Source organism: Notothenia coriiceps, unplaced genomic scaffold (genome assembly GCF_000735185.1).
Source record: "Notothenia coriiceps isolate Sejong01 unplaced genomic scaffold, NC01 NC01_scaffold00003901, whole genome shotgun sequence".
Taxonomy (NCBI): domain Eukaryota; kingdom Metazoa; phylum Chordata; class Actinopteri; order Perciformes; family Nototheniidae; genus Notothenia; species Notothenia coriiceps.
This window is the reverse complement of record NW_011336602.1, coordinates 12,015-29,359: the sequence shown is the minus strand read 5'-3', so window position 1 is coordinate 29,359 and position 17,345 is coordinate 12,015. Positions and strand designations below refer to the sequence as shown.

The following is a 17,345-nucleotide window of genomic DNA, read 5'->3' as shown; positions in this document are numbered from 1 at the left end:
CTACAATCTAGAAGGTGTTAGCAGAATCAATACCTCCTATGTAAAATACTGCTGAAAACAGATGGAAAAAGAGCATCAAATTGTCTTTCTGATTCAATACAATATTATCCTTCCAATCCTGGTTGTTTTTGATATTTCCCTATCAATCATAGCTTCCTCTGCCCTACATTCCCTATATTGTTCTGTGATCTGACTATATATGTGTCTCCTTTGCTTAAGGTCCTTTATGCATCACTTTTGGCCTGTTATATTGAACCTAATATGTTCCTTCTCTCTACAGCTAAACCCTTCACTTCCAAAGTGAAGCAGATGCGCCTGCACAAGGAAGACTTTGAGATCCTCAAGGTGATTGGACGAGGAGCCTTCGGAGAGGTAATATACCTTCTGGTTTTTACACTAAACATGCAGCAAACCTTTACCATACATGGTGAGAACCTGCAATTAGGGTTCCCCTTTTTTCTCTTTTGAACGAGTAGCAGGTGTTAATGGAGGGGCTTTGTACGGATTTGTCGTGTGCAGTGTTATTTGTCTTTCAAATATGGAACTTCTTTCTTAAGACATAGATTTTGCTCTATGATGTGGGACAGTACCTACCAGTAACAATCTACCGTAATTTTCGGACTATAAGCCGCGCCTTTTTCCCCATTTTTCGACCCTGCGGCTTATATAACGGTGCGGCTAATCTATGGATTTTTACAGCTAACGGCCACTAGGGGACCTCCTAAATCTATGGATTTTACAGGTTACAGTCTAACCTCTATGGGCTCTATGGCCGGTCCGCGGTGGGCTCCAGCAGGAAAAGCTAGAGGCCGGAAAAGAGTGAGACAGGTAGCGCGTAAAAGTGGAACCGAGAGTGGTACGGGAGACGGAACGAGAGCAAGACAGACATACATTACGAGAGCGAGACAGTTTGTGCAAAGGTGTTAAACGTGCGCTGGGAGCGCACCGTTTAAGTTTGAAAGTTGAAAAGTTTGTGTGTCTGAAACGCTATGTGATACAGTACAGTTTACACAGCACAGTACATGTTCTGTAGCTACTATTGCACTAAATGCTAACACTTGAATACGTTATGCAAATATGCAACTTGTTTGTTGAAATGTTAATAAATCGGAGCTTCCTCAAACAGCCATCTCTTTCCCGACAATCCCCTCTTTGCACAAACCCTTACATATGGTAATTAAACATTAAAACACCTGCGGCTTATAGTCCAATGCGGCTTATATATGTACACATCATTCAATTTAGCTGCTGCGGCTTATATTCAGGTACGCCTTATAGTCCGAAAATTACGGTATATTCTTTTATACCTTAATGCCCAAGCAATAAGAGGCAGTGTTGTTGTATTTCATAGGAGATTACCTTCTGCTGCATTCCAGCAGCAGTGCGTAGTATTGCTCTGCTGCATGACTCTACTTGCAGCTTAAACACTTTTTAATTCTTATTTCACATTTAACCCATGAGCAGAGATTACAGTGCCAGTGAAACCATCTAGTTTTGTTAGTTTCAGCTTTTGCATGCCCGTAGGGAGGTGGAAATACATGTGTCGCTTGGTTTCAGGTAATGATGTCAAAGCTGGGGAATGTCGGTCGAACAGGTATTGTGGTCCTCGGGCCAAGACGGGCCAAGACTCTTACATAAAGTCAGTATCCTGCAAAGACATAGCTGACTTTGTGCAGAATTGCATTGAGAATCTCCTTTTTTCTCAACACTGGAGGCTCTGTAAAGCAATGGCAACCAGATGAGGTTAGCATGATGTTTGTCCAGTTAGGCTTTGCTGGTGGTCAGCCCCCACACTCACCCAGAAGACACCAACCAAAACAAGACGGCAAACATCAAAAGGAATTTGTATGTTAAAGCCTGCTTGTTTTTAAGCTAATAATGCTAAACTGGGCTAGTCTTGCTTCTTAACTTAGACAGGCAGTATACTTTTCAATACTTCCAAATATTTTATCTCCGGAAGTGTTATTCCCTATCTGTACAAACAAGTTAGTGAATTCCTGAGGTGTTTTTCCCCACTCTGATTGGTGGAGAGAAATTAAGAAAGTGATAGATTGTTAGATGAAGACTTGGACACACCTGCCAGCATGTAGCGGCAGTACCAAAACATTCTAACCTGCTCACATGAGCCTCTGCAGGGAGGGCTGGTATGTGCATGTGTGAATCGTGTGTGTGTGTTGTGCTCAGCAATGTGGTGTGATCCATGAGTTGTGCTACCTTGTGGTAACATTCCAGAGCCTTTTTTGCCGTCACATGGCTCCTATATAAAAATCCTTTCAGTGTGTTGCGATGTGGATGTTACTGTTATGGTGTAGTAAACAGACATGGGGAAATAGTAGCAGAATAAGAAGATCTCTAGCTGGCTGCCAAAGCTAGATGTCAAGTTGATATTGTTGGACAACTTTTTATTAGTGGCAGACGTTTCATAATATAATATTTAGCTTATTTTACATATAAACTAAATGATAAGTCTCAACACACCATACGTGTTTTCTTACCTTACCAGTAATTGCCGCGTCGATATATTTGATCAAACTGTTGTTTTTGTTGTGAACAGTTTCACACTGAAGGTAAATGTTACATGTTGAAAAAGCAAAACAAAATCTAGAACAACGTAGATTTTTGTGAAGTTTGCATTGCAAATAAAGACATAGCCAATCACGGAGCCAAGGGTTATGACTTGATGATTACAAAACAACATCACGCCATGACATGGAGCCTGTGTAGTTCGAACCGACATGGCAAATTCTATCACTCATTTCAACTTGAATTCATTGCATTCCAGGTCCACGCCTTCCGTTCCTGCCTTTAACAGTAAAAGCCCTGAACATAAATGCTGCCCTACCAGAAAGTACTCAGAAAGTAATCAGAAGGTACTCAGAGAGTACTCAGAAAGTAATCGGAAGGTACTCAGAGTACTCAGAAAGTACTCAGAAAGTAATCAGAAGGTACTCAGAAAGTACTCAGAAAGTAATCAGAAGGTACTCAGAGAGTACTCAGAAAGTACTCAGAAAGTACTCAAATTCACCTTTTTTTTGAGCAAATTTGCCAATTGTCGCAATTTCACATGCTATTTACATTTGTTTAGTTTACTTGTCATACCCCCAGTGTGTAAATGCCTCAAGTCAGGACTAGTTCAAATGTTTCTTTACTGCATTCTGACAACACACGTTCAAAAGCACTGCTACCATAAAGCATATTTGCGAGTTTTTCTTTATGGCCGTTGGCATCATAAAGCTAGGAAGGCTTACTATATTCAAGTCAGATGATAGTAAAACCAGCCATCTAACCTCAGGTCGGACCAAGCAAACATGGAAAATGTGTATTTTGGAAAGGCGTCGTAAAAATTCAAAAGACCAGGTATTATTTCTCTGTAGGAAGTTTTGAAGAAAACTGAACACAGACCTGAGACTAAGATATGGGAACAAAGAGTTAAAAAAGAGACAGACGGAGAAAGAGACCCAGATGGGCAGACACAGGAAAACAAAGTCAAGAAAAATACTTGAGTCAGAAAGAGAGGAGAGATCCTGAGTGCAGGATGTTTTGATTTCATCCTCCCATTGTCAGCAGCAGGCGGAGAAGTGGTGCGGGTGGGTGACGCTGTGGAGCTGCTCTGATGAATGGCGCAGTGTGTGCTGGCCTCCTGCCTCTGAGAATGCCCCCATTACGACAGTGTCCCCTCGCCACCAACACAAACGGGCCCAATGGTTCTCTGTGGATAGTGTTTGAAACAAACAAAGCCAGGGTTACAGGTTCTACTCCCAGAGGTGTATGTCATTCTCGGTCATGGGCCATCAGTCACTTCTACACCAGAAGATAGCATCGCAAAGGCTAACACGCCAAAAAGCAATTGGATATTTCTATTGGATCTCTGAAAATTGCTACAAATATTTGTCTAACACATGTGTATGATACTAGATAATATATTAAAATGCAATCTCCAATATTAGGCTATTAATGGACACAATTATAGTCAAATGGCTGCGCTAAGCTAAAGGCAGACAGTATGATGATGTTTAAACAAACGCTGTCTTTATGTCATGAAATAAAACTTTAGACAATCACGGGTGGGGTATTTACTGACATCTTTTTTGTTTCATTTGGCAAAACGTGAAAATCTCTTAAACGTTTATTAGCTACATACTTTATTTCAGGGATCTAACCAAAAATACATTAAAAAAAAGACGTTGACTTCAATACAATTGAACCACAATCTGTTAAAATGCTAACTCATTTTCAGGTTTTAGGACTCATTCCTGCACAACTTGTTGCATTGGGTCAATAAACACATCACTCTAGTCAGAATCCAAATGCATGTAAAAATGGCGTTGGCTGTTAAGTGTGTCAGTCCTGTGGCCATTATAGCAGATGGTGTGTTTTTAAACTGTCATCACTTCTTGGCCTGTAGTACAAATATATAAACTGCTGTAGTTTGCTTCAGGTTCCAAACCACATTTGAAGACTCGGTTGACACTCTTAACTAACAGTAAAAGAAACCGCAGAAGTTGAAAACACATCCTTTTATCTATGAATACGTGTACGGGAATAGTGAAGTAAACTCCATGTTAAGTATTTTCTTGGCCGATAGGAAGATGAAGGAAGAAACAGTGGAGAGAGATGGTGAAAAGGACAAAAACAACCAGGCATTGCCAAGAACAGTACCCCCCCCCTGTCCTCCTCTCTTCCTCTTCTGTTCCTCCTCTCCTCTCTGGTGAGGGATCACTAGGGGAAATCCAAACACTGCAGGAATGTTATCATTGTATTGCATTAGCAGCATTCCCTAGCTCATTTCATAGACTACAGACCCCTCTGTGGCATAAGGCGCCTGTTTGTTTCACTTCTCCTCCGTGTGTGTGTAAATCTGTTTACTTGTGTTTATATTTTCCTTCTTTTCCTTTTTTCTGTTTAAGGAGGTCAAATTGAAAATTGCAATATAATGAGCTTAAAGAAATTAGCAAGTTTGCCTGAACATGTGTCTGGCTGTCTGCTTACAGTGCTTTGTCACAGCAGCTTCTGCAGCTCCTTTTTTGGCAAAATGTGAAGCCGGAGCTGCGGAAGTTTGTCATGGCAATGATCAGTTCAGGGGTAGTTGGCAGTCCTTACTTCGTGAAGACAGTACAAGAGAGCATGAGAAATACAATCTCTGAGAGAGAAAAGCTGAGAAGTTTAAGAAACAAGCTAGTATTTTAGTAATTTAGGTTTTTTAATGCGTTTTTGTCAGTCATAAGGCCCGTGGTTAATACAACCTTACAACATTTTGATCCACTACAGAAACAGCAGTTGCTTACACGTGACCAAGTGAGACTACCAAACATCATCATGCCGAACATTAGCCGCCTTTAGCTTAGCGGCAATGGCGTGACGTTTGTTTTGTTTGTTTGTTTATATTATTATCTAAACTTTTTACACTTGGCATGCTTCACATGTTTTAAAAGTGGTGTCAATATTTGGAAATGATCGTATTGAACAAAACATGTAGGTATAACAAATGTGTGTTTGCCACAGATTTTAGTATCTTCAAATTCAAGAGAGTAATGGGAAAACCACCTTGCTTTTAGCCGATTTCATGATACACTACTAGATAATATCGTCTTGTATTTTGGATATCTTAACATTGTAATATTGCATAATTGTTGTCTTATCCTAATTTTTTAAGGATTTTAGTTTCACATTAATACAATTTTCCTTTACACGATAAGTCATTTGTTTATTCAAAGCACCAACAGTCAACTCAATGATTTCATCAAAATATGGAAAAAGAGGTATTTAGTCAAAACATATTTTAATAATTATTCCATATCGCCCTGCCCTAGTTCCAACTATAAAACGGTTATTGTGTAAGTTATAGGTGTGGACTATATTGAATAAAAACAAGTTTATGTGTAGTTGTGTCTGATGAAAACCATATGTGAATTTCTACTTTCAGATCATGTGTATGTGATCTTAAATGAAAAAAGGATACATAATTTCAGCTGATTTCCTTTTAAAGGTTATAAGATATTCATATTAATGGAAACGCATACATTGAATGGCTTATCTGAGATTCTGATAGTTAAGGCCACATCAATAATCTGTGATCACTTCCTTCCAAAACCTCCAAATCACTTCAAATCTGTCCATCCGCTATTGATGTGTTCCCATTTACAAATCATTGCACACAGTGATTAGAGCACTGTTCCAGTTTTCCCAAACTGCAGACTCTGTATGTAGGAAGCATGAATCATATTTAAGTGTCCAGCTGTTTAAGAGGAGGGATGTGGATCCAGGTGGACTGCATCTGTTGGTCAGCACTTCAGTATCCGTGGTCACTTCCTGTCGCTTCTGTTCCCTTCTCCTTCTTGGCATACTCTGCTTTCTCCTTATTGTTTTTTTTTTTTTTTTACCTCAGCTTCTCTTTGCTGCCTTCTCTTTTCCCTCCGTTTCAACCACTGTCCTTATCCAAAAGAAAATGTGTGTTCAATTTCAACCATGTTTTTGGGTACAGCTGACTAGGCCTGTCACGATAATTAATTGTGTTGGACGATAAATTTTTCTGGAAATTATTGCGATAAACGATAATATTGTCGGCACCGTTTTAAGACCATTTTAGACATAATGATAATATATAATAATAATTCAAGTACATCCTTTCAAACATAACTTTTTATTGAACATTCAACATTGCAAATGAAATGTGAAATAATATTAAAATATATAAATTATATATAATAAATAAAACCAATTAATTAAATTATAATAAATTAATTAAATCACACACAACCAAAACAATAAATTAAATAGAGNTGTAATGTTAATCTTTACATACTTTGTTCACAAAACTGAGGCTGGCCATTTTCATCCACCACCACAGCAGTTGTAGGGGGAATGGGCTGATGATAATATATAATAATAATTCAAGTACATCCTTTCAAACATAACTTTTTATTGAACATTCAACATTGCAAATGAAATGTGAAATAATATTAAAATATATAAATTATATATAATAAATAAAACCAATTAATTAAATTATAATAAATTAATTAAATCACACACAACCAAAACAATAAATTAAATAGAGTCAGACTGGAAAACAGAGCTCTCTCTCTCATATATATATATATATAAAAATAAATATAAATATGAGCACACATTATCTCACAAGCAAAAAAAACCTTCCTTAAAACAACAGTCAAGTGTACAGTCCACTGTCAAAGACCCAGATGCCTCAACAGGCCATATCCAAATCTGTTTTTCTAAGTTTTCGAGCAAGGAACACCAACATGTTTGCATTGTCGGGCGGGGGCTCTCCATCTCCAGCTGCCGTGTTTGCTCCCAGCTGGGAAAACGGAATGGGGTGGTTGTGTTTTAGGTGGTTTAAAATGCGTGGTATTGCCTGCTTTTGTCGCTACCTTTTTTAAACCAATGCGACACACCGCCCGGCTCATTCAAGTCCGTAGGTTCGCCTCGTTGATTTGGTTTGAATCCAAAATACTGCCACACCGGAGAATCGAGATGTGTAGTTAGGTTTTGTAACCAATTCCATTTCACTTTAAATTCCCCGCGAGTAAGTCACACGTTGTCTCCCGCTTGTCGCTATATTATTAATTTGGCTGCTACGCTGCTGCACGTGCAAGCGGAGTGTCCTGACCTGGCTGTGTGTCAGCCCCGCCCCTCACAGCGCGCCTGGCAGCCACAGCGCTCCAGGCTAAAATGCTGGTCACATCTTTATGTAACGGCAATTTATCGAGCTCAGAAAAGTTATCGAGTCCATTTTTATTTATCGTACGATAAGTCAATTTATCGATTATCGCGACAGGCCTACAGCTGACCTTTCTCCAAATACTCCTAGACCTTATCTTTTATTTTTTTATTTCCAACCCTTTCTTCCCGTGCCAGTGTGAATATGCTGAGATGATCCCCCTCTTGTTTTTATATTGCTCCACCACAACACCAAAAAAAAAAAAGGGCGGTTATGGCTTTCTTATTCAAAGAGTTTAACCTTTCTATTCAATATGAAGACTATTTTTGTTGTTTTCTGAACGAAACCTTTGTTGAAAAATGATTCCACATGAAATGTCATTGTGCAGTCCTTGCGTTTCTGTTTCCTGTTGCTTTCAAGGGTAACATATTAAATCTGTCAGTCTGTGTTCGTAACACGGGTCACATTCTTCGTCTGGCGTTGTTGTCACTCGTGTGATTAACGTCTTTTTAACACTACAATTCTTTCTCCCTTTTTGCAGGTTGCAGTTGTAAAAGTGAGAAACACTGACAAGGTATTCGCCATGAAGATCCTCAACAAGTGGGAGATGCTGAAGCGAGCCGAGGTAGGCGTCACACACTTACAAAGATTTGTGTTGGGCTGCACCAATCCTGCTGCCTATTATGGATATGGGGCATGAATATATAAAGATAACTGGATACAGCGTTGGAGGCGGGGCTCTGGTTATTCATACGAAGGTTGCCAAGTGTCAAATAAGGCTACAATTACTTCATTTGAATCACTCTTGAAAATATAAATTACATGTCACTTGTTAGATGCTTTTATCCAAAGCGACTTACATACTCAATTCTGTGGGCAATCCCCACAGGAGCCATTTGGGGTGAAGTGTCTTGCCCAGGGACACAACGACATGCTGACTGCAGTGGGGTTTGAACCTGTTTGAACCCGAACACCAACGCTCAACCCACTGCACCACACACCGGCTATTTTCCAAATCCTACACATGCAACCTTTAGTTCTCATTAAGCCCAGCCTTATATCCACTACATCACGTCCCTCTCTGATCAGTCAAAGGATTGGGAAATCAACTAGGCATATGACCAACACATTTTACACAAGCAGGACATGCATTTAAAGAAAGGCTAGTAAGGTTTTCAGACTGCAAAGTTAATTTACCAAGGCCCAAGGAAGTGAGCCGGACTTTGAAGTACATTTTTGTAGGCCAAACAGTGTTACTACACCCCCTCTACATTGGGAAAGACATGCCTGTAAATCAGCAGATAATACTTTTTTAACTAAACCAGCTTCCCAGCACTAACACTTTTGTAGCCCATTAGGGTCTAAACGTTGTAAAATGCGCTAAAAGCCGAATCCAGAGTTATTTTCGCTCTGTATTAGGTGCTGTTTACACGATAACGCAAACGGTTGTATCCGCAACTTTTGTATCCGGGTACTTTGCTCTTGAGTCAGACCGTTTTGGCTTCATGCGCCACTGAGCAACTCCCGTAGGATTGAACAGGGCCCTACCTCACGCTGTATCCAGTCGTCTTTATACATCCATGATTTCCACACCCTGCTCACTTACTGGGGGCTTGACACAGCACCATGCTGCAGTATTGGGGAAATCTTTGCGGGAAATGATAAGGATTTCTGATTATTTAAAGAAGTGTTTGCTCCACTATCAGCACTCTGATAGGCGTTCACTGAGAGATGTTTGCAGAACGTGTTGCTGCTTGAGCCTCTGGAGCTGCCGCTGCATGTTTTTCTCATCGACCTCTTCCTGACAGTCTGACATTCCTGTTGGTCCCCTGGGCCTTCAATCTTCATGCCTCATACGTCACTGTGTGTGTGTGTGTGTGTGTGTGTGTGTGTGTGTGTGTGTGTGTGTGTGTGTGTGTGTGTGTGTGTGTGTGTGTGTGTGTGTGTGTGTGTGTGTGTGTGTGTCAATGTAGAGCAACAGATGTACTGTAGACAGTGCACGCCAAGCATGTAATTGTCGCTGTAGACAGAGAACATCAAAGCACTGAGCAAGTATCTTAAATACTGACATTTAGCAGAGTTTCTTCCCTTTTCAGAGCAAGATTAGTGGCCGTATTTAGTCGTGGCATTGATTTGTATTAAGTGATCCATTTACTAGAGCTCTTTCCCAAAATAAACTTTCTTTAATAATTACAACTTGTCAATGCGTGCCTAATTAAGTGTGCAGCAAGAATCAGAATACTTTATTTGTCCCTAGGGTAAATTGGGTTTTGAGACAGTTAAGATTTAAATAAAATAAAAGATTTATAGAAAAATGTAATAAAATATTTCCACAAATATAGGGAATTAAACTAAGAAAATGCAATAAAATAAATTAAAGATATTTAAATAAACACAATTTGAAGTAAAAACTAAAATATCCAATAAAGAAAAACATAACATATTTATAATATTTCCTTGGATAAAAACGTTTTGTTCATTTTAACACTTTTATAGTAGAGTTTTATTTTGGTCATAGCGTTTGGATGGACGGTGCTGTTATGTCAATTGTCTCATTTAAACGTATTTAAGTTTTACTTTGTCAGTTTAATCTTAAACCAAATCTTTATTTTACTTACCGTGTTACTAAAGCTGTCTAGGCCTTTCACTTTTGAAAAAGTGACCTCATGACCTAAGTCTGTTGATGAACATTAAATCCAATTTCTCTTGTGTTAATCAGGTTTGAATCATTGAAGGGGCTATCTGTTTAATATGGCTAAGATGTGATATTGCAGAAAGCTTACAAGACCTAGGTAAGTTAAATAAAGGACTCAAAGATGAGCAAGCAATCTATCTCCATTCCAAGCCTGTAGACGTTCGACCTCCTAATGGATGGGGCCAACACTGTCACACTGTTGCCATGTAGGGTTACATGACATTGATAGGAAATCATCCACGTTTTTCTTCTCCCGCTTATCCGTGGTCGGGTCGGGGTTTTTTCTTCCCTTCTACTCTAATTGGTATACGTCTCTGAAGTAACATTGAATTTGATGAAATAAACAAAAGGCTTGCCCAGAGAACTACACTAATTATTCTCTGCTCGAGGGTTAAAATGCATCGCTGTTGTGCAACCTTCTAATCTTAATGTGTTCATTACATTTCTGTTTAGACGGCGTGTTTCCGGGAGGAGCGGGACGTGTTGGTGAATGGGAACTGCCAGTGGATCACCACCCTGCACTACGCCTTCCAGGACGACAATAATCTGGTAACACAGTACTCCATTTCTTCTTCTCCGTGTATTCATGAGCAGGAAAACATTTATTTTTCCACCAACCACCATAATTGTATTTCCAGAAGTCCCCCTGCCATGGGTTTAACCTTAACTTCTCCCAGTGAACTTTTAACATGTATTATCCGATGACTCCGTTTTCAGTATCTTGCTTCAAATATTTCAGCACTTTGTACTTTCCAAAATCACAACCACATTTCTACTGAGCGGCTCCACCTGCCAGTTCATTTATAGAAAACAGCACCACCTCTGCATGATGGCTGGTGACCTGCCAAACGCTGACCAGCACATTCACTCCTCACCACAGAGCACAATATGACTTAGAATCGAAGGAAGTTGAGCAACAGATGTGAACAGGCCAAAAAACATTTACGCAAAAAAGCAAAAAGAAAGAGCTGGCAGACCAGTTCTTCTCCGCTCCGATTGGCTGCTGGAGGCATTCGTCTCTCCCTGTGACCCTGAGTTCAAATGCCAGGACTGCTCGTCATTCCATTTCCCACATTCTCACAACAAATGCTTCACCCTGGACACTCCCCAAGGCCTTAAAGATACTCAGCATGGCCCGTACAGCCGTCTATTTTTATGAAAAAGCTTGCAAACTTTAGAAGCATTTAAGAGCTGGCTGCCCCTCTCTAGTAATGATACTGTGAGCAAAAGGGAGAGAGGACTGAGAAAGGCGAGGCCAAGAAGGGTGGTATATGTTTGACTTTAGTCTATGAAACTCTAGTGTTGTTTTCTACATACAGCACCTCACTGTTTCACGCTTCACTAATATTGATTCTATTCTCCGCCCAAATTCATTTCTTTCCCCGTAGCTGTCATTATCTCTGCTAACTCCCAGAGGGGACCACGTGTTGGGTCACATGTGTGTCTGTCTGCAACTAATCTTGCATACGGCTTGATCCATCAGCCTAACATTTTTTGTGCACATTTATGACTGCATGCTGAATGAACTCTGGTGGTTGTGGTGTTTCACAATTTTTGAAAAACATAATTGGGTTGACTGTTTTGTTCTGTCTTTCTCTGCTGTCTTTTTGCTTCTCTTAAAGTGCCGGTACGCGCCACAAGTAATAAACAACCGCTTTAGCAGCAAAAGGAATTTCTGGCAACTAGCCAGGCTAAAAACAAGCATTAGCTAGTCTGTTGTAGGCCACATTCTTATCTTTGTCAAGGTTTAAAAGCTAAACTCCATAGAAAAGTCTGCTTTTATTATTAACTAGATCATATGCAGATTAATTCAGTACCCAATTTGTTATTATCCACTTAAGTTCGGCACAACTAGAGATTAACAAATCCCTGTTTGCTTATATTTGCCACCATTTTGCCTAAAAAAAGTCACTGGCACTCAAAACCAAAAGCGGCATTTGAGCATACTGAAAGGACTTCAGCCATCTATCACATGAGCTCTGCACGTGGGTAAGAGGAAATAACTCCATTATGGCAGGAGGCATTAGTCTACACAGGAGCAACTTAGGTCTGTAGATATAAGCAGCATTTGCTGATCATAACTACTTTCTTTTCTATTTACCGTCTGTTCGTTCTCTTCCCTGTGCACTGATTCCCTTATTCTGAACAATTAAACATGTAGAATCGGCTTTGAGGTCAAGGCAAAACAGTGTGAGACGAATCCCAAAAACTAAGCCGAAAAACGCTCAGCAACAGACAGCTCCAACTTGGCCACTAATCGGCTTGTTGTTTTTGGGCTTTAAGAAAGCTGGAAAGTGACAATTAAGTGAGGAAGAACCGTACTGCATTTTCATAGTTGGCATTTTGTCTAATTTCTCTCTTTCTGTTTGTATCTTTGTCTCTCCAGTACCTGGTCATGGACTACTATGTGGGTGGTGACCTGCTGACTCTGCTCAGTAAGTTTGAGGACCGGCTGCCGGAGGAGATGGCTAAGTTCTACCTGGCTGAAATGGTGCTGGCCATCGACTCTGTTCACCAGCTACACTACGTCCACAGGTGAGGAGCAGGCAGAGTGTGATTCCATGTTAGGAGGTGCTACTGTGTTTGTGTCTGTAATCATTCAGAGGGAGGAACACACTGAGCATTAGGTCCTGATGATGGATGTTCTGTGGATTCACATTATTATTGCTGTGTGGGCAATTCTCCTGCAGGGGTGAGAAGCTAAATGAAAATCAGATGAGTGAGCGTGCACATGTTTGACTTCAGTCTTCACTGAAGGTGGTCAATACCACTGACTAATTAGAGTATATTAGTTTGTGTTCCTCCGTGTGTTGTTATTTCGCACTTGAGCATTCACATTGGGGTTTGTGTGTGAGAGGCTTAGGAAATAAGTGCGTTGCTGGAAGATATACTCATCATTCCCTTCATTAATCATCCACACAACATGTTATTACAAGAAAAGGTCCTGGATCTTAACTTCTACTTAAGTAAAAGAGAAGTAGTATGAACTAAATATATAGAGTATACATAGAGTGGCTATAATCATTTGTGGTATACCGGTAATCTCTCCAAGTGAAAACATGCGATAATGTGAAATGTGTTACTCGTAATACAAAAAACCCCACTGATGATAAACACCTGATTCTGCTCATCTTCAGAGATTCAAAGTGGGTTTTATGCTTTTAGTTTAGCTGAAAAGGTTCTACAAACATGCTGTGCACTACCTGCTAAGCACCAAACAGCAGACAGACATATTTCAAAAGAATCTGGGGAACATTTAGTGGCTAAATAGCCTAAAATCCCAGCTAAAAGACAGAGAAAATTGAACTTACAGTGATCAGGTGGTGAGAAACACTTCGCCTGGTTACCCAGTCACTTTATTTGAAAATAAGGAATTGCTAACGTGTTAGCATGTCAACTAATAGGTGATGGTACATCAGCTGTCCCAAAGTTGCAACAAAGGCATGTTACTGGTTTAAAGCAACAAACAGCCTAAAACAGTTTGTTCACACCCTGCGGAGGTTTTCCTGTAGATGTTTGAATAATTTGTCAGCCAACAAAAGATGCCCTTGGGAACAGGACATTTGTCTTTGCCAGACAGGAAGTGATCACATTGGCATGTTAACACAATTACAGTGTTGCTGTCGCCAGGGGAATTGCACAGCAATTTAGTTGAAGAAGCAAGGCAGGGTGAGATAAACGGAGTGACAGATGAGAGATGGATGAATATCGAGGGAGGGGTCAGATCAACGGTTCGATAGCTCCGTTTTGGGTGCGTCTGTTGTTACTCTGATCTCTAATACGCCGCTGCAACATGAGACTGAGAGAAACCTACTGAGAGGCGAGTTCTTCAGAGACCTAGATATAAATGTATAAGTAAAGAAAGGGAGTGAGAGAGAAGAGAGTAGGGAGCCACTAATTGCATGGTGTTATCTGGGGGCCGGTGGGGGGGGTTGGTGGTGGCAGTGGAGACGGAATAGTACATGGAAGAAAAAAAAGACGGGGAGGAGGGGACAGTTTCTCTTTGACTCTCCTCGTGGACGCTTCGGGACAGTAATGATATGGTATGGGAGGTGTGTGGGTGGGGGTGTGGTGCCGTTACCTCCCCCCATGGACCAACCCCTCAACTACTCCTGTGTTCTCACTTACACACACACTCGTGGGAGATTGCTGTGTAGAGGGTGGAGACGGCCAGGTCCCCTGAGGAGGGTGTGTCCTGCAGGCTGAGCCCGTCTGATGAGTGACTGCGTATTTGGGTGCATAACCTTCAGGGCGTGTTTACCCCGGTGACGGTGCACGAGTTTGGTCTGTTTCCAATTCTTGTGACTGAGTTACAATACAATGCAGCAGCCTTGTAAGTGAAAAGCTCTAATAACGTAAAAAAAAAAAAAATGAATTCATGGCTCACTTTCTGTTACACAAAACACACGCAACCACTTTTGGAAATACAAATAGGCAATACCGTAGTTTTCTCTTAGGAATTACAATTGTTAGTGGTCGGTGGGTCTACTGGGATCATTTAAGGTCTAATACTAACTCTACTGTGACCCACTTTAAAGACGATCTACTATTCTCAGGTTTATATTAGTATGTTGTGCCTCTACTGTGACATGTTTTCAAGCTTTAATGTTCAAAAACCTCTTTATTTTTCTCATACTGCCTTTTCACCCTCTGTCTGAAACCAGAGCCCAGCCTGCTCTGATTGGTTAGCTGGCCGGCTGTAGTTCTTTAACAAAACAAACTACACAAGCCATCAAAAGCTCCTTTGGGTTCAACTGGGAGAAGTAAACACTTTTAGTGCTGACCAGCTCTAACAGACTCACTATGCACCAGCAGTGAAACTTAATAGCCTAGCTCCATTAAGGCTACTAGTGACTAATAATGCAACAGTCTGGTGATCATTCAGGTTTCTCTGGAATAGCAGTATGAGCTCACTTACTCAAACATTATGTCCAGAAGGAAAAAAAGAGTCTTATATTCTGGCTGATATGGTGGCCTAGATGTTCACCTTTTTGTTTAGTTTGTATGCTTTAAAAAAGAAAAGAAGCTTGAGAAGGAAGGAATATTTTATTTTATATATTTTTTTTCATCATTCATTTACCAGACAGGGTGCTGCAATATGTTTATAACACTTCCCAATGTTATGCCTTAGTGATGCAATAGCTGTTAGGTTTACTCTTCCATTGTCTGTGTATTTCATGCCACTGATTACCGACCTGCCTTATTCCACCATTGCAGTCAAATATATTAAAGGGAGGGCTACCTTGGTAGAAACTACATGGCTGATTGTGTATTGAGTATATCATTGTATTATTACCCCGTATGTCTAAATTAAGAAATTTTAGATCCCCTAATGCGTAATATTTTTATTGTGCAGTCATTGACCTTGCCACAACGTTGGCCCATTTTTAAATGAATATTTGCAGTCCTGTTGACACTGATTAAGTTGAAAAGGGCCCAGATGAAAGAAATGAAGAGAGAAGAGCCTTGAGGTCAACCTTCTGAACCCTCAGCTGAGTCCCACGAGAGGCAGTGTGCGTTAAGGCCCAGATACACCGGCCCGACAGTTGAGAAGTCGCCAACGCCGACACCGACTGTTGCGTCGCCGGACTCTCCTGCGTATTTGCCGACTTCGCGCACTGCAACACACCGCAAATCCGAGCCGAGCACGTATGAACTGCAAATGCGTGAGTGGCAATAACTCTCCTTACCAGCAGGCGGCAGTAGTGTGTATTCATCATTCAAAAGAGGCAACAACCGGAAGACAGAGAAGAAGAACAGACTCCATGATATAAACAAACAACAAATAGCGTTTTTCTTTCCATTTTCACTCTCGTCCATTGAAAACATGAACGAACAGAAGCTCTATAAACCGATGAGGTGAAATAGCCGTCCGTGTGTGTTCCATCTTCCATTTTAAATCATTTGTTTACCTCCCTCACTTCCGTTAACGCTTCTCATGCACTGATTCGCTAGCTGAACAGCCAATCAGTGTTATCCCTTTGTCCGACTTCCGGTGCTGTTCCCGACGCCGATTCAACAGGCGTCAGGTCGGCAGAAAAGACCCGACGGTGTGGCGCACACCACTCCGAATAGGGCGTGCCCACACTCATGTTCGGCCCGACTCCCATTTCGTGTGTGTGTGTGTGTGTGTGTGTGTGTGTGTGTGTGTGTGTGTGTGTGTGTGTGTGTGTGTGTGTGTGTGTGTGTGTGTGTGTGTGTGTGTGTGTGTGTGTTCATTTATTCAGTAGTCAGTGATCTGCATGGCCTCCCCGAGGGGCCTGACTAACATTTCAATGGGCCAACTCAGCATGGCTTTGTGCTGCCTAGCACCACATCTGTCTGCCACGAGTGTGTGTGACACACTCTGTGAGATTCTGGTGAGTGAGGGTGGAGGTGGGGGTTGGTGCAGAGGGACGGCAGTGTGAATGGATCGAGAGAGGGGCAGATTTGTTGTCATGGAGAGAGGAAGACGAATTACCACTCACTTAAATGAAATAAGATGCCTGTGACAGTGTGACGGCTCGCGTCTTTTCTGAGTGTGGTCTTACTACAGTAGAATACTGTGTGCTCATGTGAGCCATGGTGTGTGTTTTCCTATTGATTGCAGCCTTTGTGTGATTTATTATTGATCAGCGCCATGTGTCTCTACACAGCTGAGTGATCTAAGAGAGGATCGAGCTCTCTTTCTTTCTCTCTAGGTCCTACACCATCCATCCACCTGTTTTTATGCACACTTTCGTGACAATAAAAGACAAATAAGACCTATTGTAACAAAACACAATTTAGTGATTAAACTATGAAGCATGTGAGTTCAATGTCAAAACAAAGAAAGAATAAAGAGATGGAAAATAATTGCAGATTAAATTGACCCTATTAGGCTTTTGGGGGTTTTCCTTTTCCTGTAGTGTGCTCTATAGGTTTTTATGCATGTAAATGGTCTGCAAAGGCTAACATCAAAAAGCCTTGTGAGTTTCTCCCCCCCCCCCCCCC

The 17,345-nt window shown here is 41.0% G+C and overlaps 1 protein-coding gene across 1 annotated transcript in view; it reads left to right on the top strand.

Moving 5' to 3' along the window:
* Positions 1-280: 280 nt before the first annotated feature.
* Positions 281-17,345, top strand: part of LOC104941794 (serine/threonine-protein kinase MRCK alpha-like) — a gene marked incomplete at both ends in the record, with an annotated part of 28,831 nt that continues 11,766 nt past the window's right edge. The window contains 4 exons of the mRNA XM_010766934.1: positions 281-372; positions 8,220-8,303; positions 10,827-10,922; positions 12,760-12,908. Coding sequence (XP_010765236.1) covers positions 281-372; positions 8,220-8,303; positions 10,827-10,922; positions 12,760-12,908 — 421 coding nt within the window. The remainder of the gene's footprint in view (positions 373-8,219; positions 8,304-10,826; positions 10,923-12,759; positions 12,909-17,345) is intronic.